At 42.4% G+C, this 10,550-nt stretch overlaps 1 protein-coding gene across 1 annotated transcript; it reads right to left on the reverse strand.

Annotated features, from left to right (window-relative positions):
• Positions 1-3,154: 3,154 nt before the first annotated feature.
• On the reverse strand, positions 3,155-10,289 carry LOC108896949 (phospholipid-transporting ATPase IA-like; the record flags this gene model as incomplete). Its single annotated transcript, XM_051068337.1, is given in 8 exon segments — positions 3,155-3,300; positions 6,188-6,353; positions 6,735-6,843; positions 7,507-7,580; positions 7,582-7,635; positions 7,758-7,827; positions 9,317-9,390; positions 10,269-10,289. Coding segments are annotated over 8 exon segments (714 nt in total), but the record flags the coding sequence as incomplete, so codon positions are not given.
• Positions 10,290-10,550: the final 261 nt, after the last annotated feature.

Raw genomic sequence — 10,550 nt, forward strand, 5'->3', positions numbered from 1 at the left:
AGCAGCATATTATAAGACCTGTGCTAGCGGCAGATGCGGTAGGGAGACAGCGATCTGTGGCTGAGCCATCATTAGAGGATGATGGGGTGGTTGCACCTGATGAGAGCCTGTTGACAGGCCGGCTAAACAACTCCGAATCGCTGGATAAGTTGGAGTTTTTGCTGGGGCACTTGCCCAAGGAGCGAGGCACTGAGCTGGTTGCTCTCATTCACAAGTACTTGTGTCTGTTTAATAATGTCCCAACCCGCACACACCTGATTGAACACGACATTGATGTGGGTGATGCGCAGCCTATCCGTCAGCGCTTTTACAGAGTGTCAGAGGAAAAACGGAGGGTGATGGAAAAGGAAATAAAATATATGCTCGATCACAAAATTGCAGAACCATCTTCTTCCAGCTGGGCGTCCCCTTGCCTGCTGGTGGATAAGGCAGACAAAAGCCCGAGGTTTTGTACGGACTACCGTAAGGTAAATGGGGTTACGAAGCCAGATGCATATCCACTTCCACGGATGGAAGATTGTGTGGATCAGGTGGGCTCAGCGCGTTTTGTTAGCAAATTTGATTTGCTCAAGGGTACTGGCAGGTTCCGCTGTCACTGAGAGCTAGAGAGATATCTGCCTTTATCACTCCGTTTGGTCTTTACGCATACTCTGTGATGAGTTTTGGGTTGCGTAATGCGCCAGCGACGTTCCAGCGTCTGATGAACATGGTTGTATCTGGGCTGTCCGGTTGTGCGGTGTATCTTGATGACGTAGTTGTCTATAGTGATACCTGGGAGGATCATGTCCTCCGTATTAGACAGCTGTTTGACCGACTTCGTGATGCACACTTGACAGTCAATCTGGCGAAGTGTGAGTTCGCCAAGGCGACAGTCACCTACCTTGGAAAGGTAGTGGGGCAAGGGCAGGTGCGGCCGGTGCGTGCTAAGGTAACTGCGATAGAGAAGTATCCAGTTCCTACCACTAAGAGGGAGCTTATGCGCTTCCTAGGGTTGGTGGGTTACTATCGCAGTTTCTGTAAAAACTTTTCAACCGTAGTGGCCCCTTTGACTGACTTGTTGAAAGCCGGAGTAAAATATATCTGGTCAGCTTCTTGCCAAACGGCCTTCGACAATGTTAGGTCTGTGCTTTGTTCACCTCCTGTCCTTGCAGCACCCTGTCTGAATCGCCCGTTTCAGCTGCAGGTGGATGCCAGTGACGTAGGTGCTGGTGCTGTGCTGATCCAGTTAGATGACAACAGTGTTGAGCGTCCCGTGAGCTTCTTCTCTCGGAAATTTAACTCGCATCAGTTGAATTACTCTGTGATTGAGAAGGAGACTCTGGCTCTGGTGTGGGCCTTGCCAGCATTTTGACGTCTATGTGGATTCTGGTGTTCCTCTGGTGGTCTATACTGACCATAATCCTATTGTTTTTCTCCATTCGTTACCTTGTCCCAATCGCAGACTGATGCGATGGTTTTTGTTTTTGCAATCCTATTGCTTAGATATACGTCACATCAAAGGACCTGAGAATGTTGTGGCTGACGCATTGTCCAGAGCTCCTTGCTCTTGAAAATGCTTATCATGTCTGTGGTAACCTCTGGTCTCCTGCTTTTTTTTCCCCTTCTGTCACTCTTAAATTGCTTCCCCAGGCGCCGGGGGTTGCTGGGTTGCAGTGTGGATAGTGGTGGGGTTGGCTCAGAGATTATTCCAGGTCTGGTGAGTATGGTGGTATCAAGAGGGAAAAAAAAAACAAAAACTAAGCTCAATAGTTGCAAATCTTCAGAGTTGGCAGAAATAAGGTGTATTGTTGTGGTGTAAGTATATTATTAAAAAAATGAGTTGTATTACTGTCATTAGCTATGGGTTGGTTGTTAGCCAATGTAATTGTTGGTTGTTGAGATTCCTGATAGGAACCTCTCTTTTATGGGAGGGGGTGTGACGACTCCTCCACCTGGACACTAGGTGTCCCTGTTGTTTTCCTTTTACTTCTTTCTTGCTACAGGTGTAGGGTGGAGGGTCATCAGCTGATTGAGCCACACCTGGGCCCAGTGTGTGCTCCATCTTATATTAACCCTCAGTCTGGAGTCCGATGGGGGGGCTGGGAGCTTGGAGGATGGTTCCTGGTCCTGGCCGACCGTGGTGGCAGCTGCCGTTTTCTTTTGTTAGTTTGGTTGTTCATGTGTTTGGTTATTCTCTCTTTTTTTTTGTAAAGATAAATTGCTGGTTTTCAATCTGCCAACTCGTGCCGTCTCCCTCTCTTGCCACAGTTGTCGAGCCGGGCTGTGACACTAGTTGCAAGAGCACAATATTTGAGGTGCTCACTGGGATGCTTCATGTCAGTCAGGTTTTACACATGTTTTGGCTATGCAGCGTTCTTTACAGATTTCAATTCATATGTTGTGTTTTGTTAAAAATATTCTGTGGATCATGTTAACCATGTTATTCATACATATCCAGTTCTTCAACCTGTAATAATCACTTTTTGGCCACCTGGGGGCAGTGCAACAAGCTGTAAACATAACACTACCATATAAAGGTGATATGGTGAATGTCTTGGCAAACAGTGGCTTCTTCAGGCATCAAGCAGACACACAGCGACATCAGTATTCATTTTGAGTCGTGTTTGTATCGACCTAACAAAGTTCAATATTCACTCTCCTTTTAGCTCCATTTTGGTCTCTACCTGTCCCTGAGGGAAATATCTGTCTCTTTAGTTGCTAAATACTCCACTGTGCTCATAAGTTAGCTGCTAACTTCCGTTCTGTGTTGGGCAGGTAGTGCACAGCAAGTTTTTAGAGCTTCTTTTGCTGAAAGAAAAAAGCTGCCTGCAGGGTTTGGAAACAATGAAAGCAACAACAATAAATCAAAATAGTCATAATACCTCTCCGTATTCATCACTATGTCATTCAATCTCTTGTTGATATAATAACAGCTTTAACTGCAGAACAGTGCTCTGTGTTTAAACAGTCACCACCCTCCTTGCTTTGTTTATCTAGTGATTAACTGTACGGCATTTTCATTAATGATATTTTGTGCTCATAGCATAAAATCCTAAAACAAGTCACATGCACTGTGCTGCAAGTATGTTTGCTTTTGTAATGCACGTTAACAATGAGGTAAAACACACACATACTTAAAAAAAAGTGTTTCAGAGCATCTATCTCAAACTAGAGTTTAGTAGTTTGAACTCACCCAGTTGATGAAAAAAGCTTGGATGAACTTGATAACCTCCAGTGTGACCAGGAGACTGATGGGGATCAGGTTGTTGAACAGGATGATGAAGGTGAGAAAGTTGAGGCCAAAGTTAGCCGCCCCGCCATCTGTCAGAGGACGAGTTTTGGACAGAGGGGGAGTGATACACAGGAGACTCATCAATGATGGTTCGTAAAGATCAGTTAGTTAAATGAAAATGCCCCAAAGCTACTTCCAGCCAATGATCAACATTATCCCAATCCAGAGAACGTTTTGGGCTAACGTCATGCATTAGCTGGAATTAACCATTTCTTCCACCCAACCTCATCCTCTTACAACTCAACCGATTAGCAGTCCAATTTAATGTCCCAAAGATTCAAAGTAGCGAACAGGGACAGGAGTATCTCAAATGTCATTAGTGTCACAGCAGCAGCCTTGGCATCCAGCATGATCCAGGCAATGAATTCCACAAAGCACTATGCAAAATGATGCTGGTTCCCCCGAAAGCCCCAAACAATTGGCAATGATCAATGTGTAACCCACTGACACCAAACATGAAAACAGGAGGGATGTGATTTACCTTTCCTCAGCTTGCAGGAGGTGCAAATGTTACCTTCCTCAACCCAAGCCTTGATCTTAGCATTGCGGGTTGAGAGGGAGAGCCCTTCCCCATGACCGAACGATTGCAAAACAAAAAACTGGATGGCACAAAGGAAGTGGCAGAATGGAAGCTACTGCTACAACAACACATATAGGAAGGAAACACTTTTTTTTTTTTCCAGAAGTGGGGAGGAAGACAAACGTATTGGATGCTCTCAAGACAAAGGAGGGAGATTCAGTCCATAGCACATTCTCAACCAACAAGGAGTGGAAAAGAGTGGGTGGATTATGCCAGCAGAAAAGTTTGGATGTTATTGATGATCACTACATCACCTCATTTCACTCGTTTCTAGTGGCCAGCCTGTTATGTGACATTATGCAAAATTCTGCTATCAGATTAGGGCCTGATACGGTGTTGGATCAGTCGAGAGTCATTAAAAGAAATAAAACTCAAACCAAAGCAAACCAGGACATGCACAAGTCACACAAATGCAAATGTACACCTGTTGTCTTATCTTAAGTATATGTCACTGTGAAGTAACAGCAAAAAGAATTTGAGCTGATCTAACCTTCTAACCTTCATTCTAAATGAACTTTTCATTGGTTTTATATGCTCAGTATACAACAGGGTGACAGGACCACACCTCCTAAAAGCAGAGGTGGGACAAAAAAAAACTTTTATCATGCTGTCGGTAAAGACATCAGCAGTTTACCAACAGAAGATAGTCATAATATAATAATAATAATTTCAATGTCAAAGTCAGGTTGTCACAATGTATAGGCTAAATGCCAGCAGTGGCCAGTGTCAGCACTTTGCAAAGGGTCAAAGTCAAATTAATTATTCACAAGGCATGCATAATGGCAGGCTTCTGTGACATATGAGCCCCTGTAATGTGTGGTGGGGCTAACATTGACTCTTCTGTTCCCGTCAGCATTTGTCGTCGAAATGTTGGTGAGTGAGTGAAGTTGCGAAAATTTAGGAAAATAAAGTGGTGTCAGTAAATGGGATGTTTAAGATTTGACAATCTCCCCACCTCTCTCTTTTGTCACAGGTTGGATAATATGCACTGGACAGAGCCTCAACAAACTCCTTATGGAAGTACAGTCAGTCTCAAGATGGACGCCTGCTTTATGACTTACACTGCCAGTGTAATATAGGGTCTTTTAGGTGTGGGTTTTAATGCCACTGAGGACAATGTCAAAACCCTTACAAAACCAATAGGAGCCAATGCAACATCTGATGTTAAAGGGACAGTGTAAGTCATAATGCAGCCTTAAATTGACCAGGGCACAACCTCTCCTACACAGGCCTATCAGGGTACAGAGTAATGGCCAGAGTGTCACGATAATCACTTTGCATACCAGGTTCAGAACTTCATCACGTGAGACAGAAACTGAGCAGCCCGTATTTATTTTTGTATTGTGCTAATGTCTGTAATAATAGCTTAAAACAGAGTCACTTTCTATAATGGCTTGAGAATACATGTAAACCCTAAACAGGTTTTCACCTCTCCCCCTCCCTCCCCTCTCGTCTGTCCTTTGAAATTCCACACAAGGAACAAAAGGCGGCGGAGGCATTTAGAAAATGTCAGCTCTTGCCCCTTGGGTTGCACCACATGTTTTGTTCAAGCAATAAACACATATAAGCCCCCCGCTATGAAAAGCTTCCTGAGTACAACCTCATATCCCTTGCAGTCAAAGTAAATACTGCTATTCATTTCTTATAAAGAATGAGCGGGGTAAAAAAATAAGATGAGGGTCTGAAGCTTGGGAACTGCAAAGCGTTTAACGTGGCACAAAAAAATGGAGGAAAAGTGAGACACTGTTTGCATCAAGCACTGAAAATAACTAGACGAAGGTATAAGAGAGCTGGAGGGGAAAAACCTATTGTTGGATCCCTGGTATGTGCTTGTCCATGGCATGGGCCCATACAAAGTAGGGCAACCATATAGGGGGGCGAGGGTAGGGGGCTTCATTTGCTTAGCAAAGGCAGAGCTTCAGTAAGGGGTTAGTAAGGGAGGGTCATTCACGGGATGGCCAAGGCTTTTAAATGGTTGTTACCTGGAGCTGTTAAAAAACGACAACAAAGAAAACAACAAAATCAAACAGAACATTAGAAAGGAACAAAAAAGTACAGCAGCGCAGTGATATTCAACCATTTCTTTTTTTCACTCATTCACAACACATCTATGCATGTCACAGCTGTCTTTTCTCAGTTAACAGGGAATTCACTTATTCCCACATTGCCACATATTTCACTTGTAGTGCGAAACATAGTTTAACTGAGGCAACATAAAAATGACACAACACATACCAGCATTTAGAACTTAAAATGACAAAGAAATAAGCTGATATGGACAAGTGAGACAAAATATGCGGAATAAGAGGTGCAGCGTGGACTATTGGGACTCTTACAGTTGAGATCCATGTACCAGGCATCATTGCCGTACTGGTACTTCCAGATGGTTTGGCCGATGGAGCAGACCAGCGAGATGGCCAACAGGCAGCCAAACAGCACAAGGATCTGAAAGTTGGTAATGCGCTCCACGTTGGAGAGTTTCAAAGGAGGCCGAGTAGAATTCTGGGTAAACACATGACAAGACAGTTGTGGTTTTAAAAAATGGAGAAGTATGGCTCGTGGTGTTGTTCTGTTTCTGTGGCCTCAAAACGATGATACAACAAAACATGTTCAAATAGACTGAAAAAACATCCTCATATATCTAAACCCTTATAACACTCTATATTTAAACTCTGGTGACATACTGTGCATACAGACACGCAAAGCCTGTCACATTAAAAAAACCTAATGTTATTTGTTGGTTAAACAAATTTAGCTACATAAAAATGTTTTAAATAAAGTAGCACCAGTTTACCAGACTGAGCTTTTTCTTCAGTTAACTTGTTTATATAACTGCATATACAGTAATACCCTCCAAATACAATACAAACATGCTTTACCTGCATGAGTTTTTGTGTCATGGCCAGTGTAGACCACCACGCCATGGACCCACTGGGTGTTCCTCAGCTGGGCTCCTCTCAGTAAGATCTGGTCAGGACCCAGTGGTACTGTGCTGTAGTGAGAAACATCACTGGCATGAGTATATTTGAACATGTGTCACAACAGAATGATAATTAAGATTGACAATGTGTCTTAGAAGACAATGAAGTTATTGTTGTCCTTGATCAACAGTGATGGCTGACGCCTTTACAATTTTTACAACCAATATATTGACTTTTCATAAAATCAACTTATTACAAGCTTTCCATTATCAACTTTAACCCCTAAACCTGATTCCTTGTTGATAAATATGCCAATACAACAGTAGCCAATAATTAACAACACTAAGCAATCTATCCTGACATTACATAACAATACAAACTAGTTCATTAGCATTTTGTGAAGCTGCGACAGACTATGAGACAAAAAGCCAAAGGATAGCTCCTGGTAACAATGTTTTATTCAGGAGAGCTTTATTGTCCTACACTCCTTGAATTAAGCTAAGAGGAGGCAATACAGCACACAGTATAATGCATTTATCTAACAATGGCAAAGCCTCCAAACAAATTCATAATTAAATATCACTGAAGCAGGTGTTTTCATTTATTCAGCAGAAAGATTAAATAATCCCTAAACCCTCATAATGCACTGACACTGGCTCTGCTCTTAGCTAATGGGCTATTGAGTTCCTAAGAGGGGCAGAGAGCCAGCAATGGAGCTCTGCAACGCAGCCCACCTGTGTCCATCCAGACGGATGTTCCCAACAAACTCGTACAGATGGCGGTTTGGGCTCTCACACTCCATCCGCCCCAGAGAGACGCATCAGGCTGTCAATGTCCTTTATGTCTGCAGTCAACTGGAGACCCTGTTGGTGTAGTCACAGCAGCATTACAGTGATGTTTTTATTTCTCAGTTTGTGTTGTAAACTTTCGGAAGATTCCTCTTTGTTCTCATTGTATGAACAATAAAGAATAAAAAAAAAATCACCTGTCTGATTTTAAGGTTTGTTTCTCCATCCAAGTTAGATGTTTCAATGTAGCACATACCCTGTGGTTCACTGTTGTGAAGGGAAAAGGATACAGACACTTGGAATAGTAATATAATATCACAAAAGTAAAACACTTTTTACTCACATATCACATTATGTGAGCAAAAGTTCATTATTTTATATGATTACAATTTTATATAGTACAGCACTAAAACAGAGATTACTGATTATTTCTCCATAATCATTTTAAACTTTAATGTAATGTCAAATCTATTTCAATTATTTCTGAGCCAAATCTGATAGGGAAAGGGTCTACAACAGAACAATAGCTAAAAAGGCTGCAAACAAAGATGCTGTATGCCAGCCTTAAAGCCACTCAGGAGCATAAAACTACATTTAAGTTTTACTGAGTGGAAGTTGCCCAGTTAATGTACAGTGCATTTCCCGAGGGCAGACATGCCATCTTTGTTTGCTGCTACCCCAGAGCTTAACTGTCTTTCAAAAAAAGCTAAAATATACTGCAAAGGGACAGAGGGTGGGGAGAGAGAGAAAACACCAAAGTGGGGTGATATGGGCAAGCAGGCATGTCGAGCACAACAAACAGAGCAGACAAATGGGCCTCTGACAGACTCTGGGCACAGGGACAGAGAGTTAGAGCATGCCGGTGCTTAAGGTGAGCTGGGTCGCTGGTTAGCTACTCTTTTAATAGAGTGATTTATTCAAACCAAAAGCTGGTCCAAACACACGCGGGGTGGAAGGGAAAATCAAAAAGAGATTCGGACACTGAAGCCCAACCACAATCAATGAGAGGTTTGGAATCTGCTACTGTTAACCACTGAATGAGACGAAGTGAGCAGAAGTCTGCTGCGATGGCCAGGAGACAGAATAATACTGTTCAATACTGATTGTGAATCACTCAACTACACTTAGGCTCGTTCAAATGGCTGTAACATGTTGTGGAAAGTTAACTAAACTAAGTCCAAGATGGTTTTCACCTTTTCATCTTGGGATGTGACTGCATGCAAACTGTCACATCAAATAAAATCGTGGCATTCAGGGTGCCATACAAGCCATGCAAGGGCAGAGATATGGAAAATATATTCACATCCAAAAACAAAAAGTATCTCAGAGAAGGAGCATGTGCTCCTGTGCTGTAATACTTGATGTCTCCATTCACTCTTAGCGGTGTTAGAGGTTTCAGCCTCAACAACATCAGCCTCAGCAACATTGAAAATCATCTACTGTACATGTTATGTTATGAAACAAAACACAACATGATAAAATGATTGTACAAATGGCCAATATTATGGCTGCCAAACCACAATGTAGAGGAAAAGTAGAAAAAAGGGAAGGAACATGGTTTTTATTGACTGTGGAACTTTGATATCTGGTTGTTGCCAGAATAATCATAGACTCCTTCCTTCCTCAGGTGGAAAATAAAACATTTCTCATTGGCATCAGGAGTGATGGAAGAGCTACAATGTCTCGTTCCAGTTGGTACACACAGCCCCTATCTCTCCCACCGCTGTTTCGTTGGTATTGTTGCTGGTTTCCTGACCTGGACGACAGAATGACGAGGTCAGCCGGGAGGTGATCCCCATTTGCAGCTCTGACTACTTCCCCAACAGCCACCTGATATTACCAACCACACACCAGCAGGGGGCAAGAGAGAGGAGGTGTGGCAGTTGTTCGCACAGGGGCAGAGAGAGGGAGGAGAGGATGAGAAAAGGAAAAAAAAAAGGGAGAGGGATGGACAGGGTAAAAGAAATAAAACACAACGGACAGACAAACAAACAGCAAACACATAAGGGGAGAGAGACAAGTGTTTCAGTTCCAGGGAGATGAGAAGAGCACAATGATCAGTCCTGTATGACCAGAGGGTATCTGTTCTCCTTTTCACAAAACCATTTTGGAAAATCATACTGTAGTGAAATTGCTGGTGAACAATAATAATTATTATTATCATTAGAAATTGTAAAGTGGGATGTGGAAGGTCGTGATTGAATGGAAAGACAGAGAAAGATTTTTTTTAACACAATCAAAAACTTTTCCAGTCTGCATTTTTTGAGAAATATGAAACCAATTTGGACTAAGTTTGAATTAAAAAAAAATTAAAATTGGGACAGAGAACCATTCTAGGCCACAAAGTCCCTGCTACAACAGGCCCAAATGGTTTGTGAAAAGGTGAAGGAGGTAGGTAGGTTCATGTTGACATGATTGGTCAGTTCTAATCCAAAAATCACATTACCACTGCCCCACCTAGAGAAATGATGGGTGTTACATTAAGATCCATAGCATCCTTTTCCTGGACTCTTAAAGTTTTGTATTTCTCAACAAAAATGCAAATTCTGATTTTCAAATGCAGGATTTTTCAGCCACTTTGACAACAGCCCTATTTATCATCTAGCCATCATTTCTTTAGGGAGAGCTGAGAGAGAGCAAGAAGGAAGAAGGAAGAAAAGAAGAGGAGAAGTTCCCCCACAGTCTGGCAGCAGGGTGGACTCCTATACCTGGATGATAAAATGACAGCATCCGCAGGAACGAAATCACTGCCATTTACTCTAATAATATCGCCCACTTCAACCTGTGAAAATAAACTGTTTACTGCTGTGCACTGCCTATAAAACAGCATAAAAGAAAACATGAGTTCAACATCAGGAGTAAAAATGTGCAGCTGGAAAGAAAAAAGGTAAGTACAGTTAAGGCAGTGCACATTTTTACAATACTGATGAGAAAACACACTGAAGAAACAGCTGGGGTCTTTTTTCCATTACTGCTGAACATGCAACCAC

The sequence above is a fragment of the Lates calcarifer genome, unplaced genomic scaffold (genome assembly GCF_001640805.2).
Source record: "Lates calcarifer isolate ASB-BC8 unplaced genomic scaffold, TLL_Latcal_v3 _unitig_4169_quiver_2598, whole genome shotgun sequence".
Lineage (NCBI taxonomy): Eukaryota > Metazoa > Chordata > Actinopteri > Centropomidae > Lates > Lates calcarifer.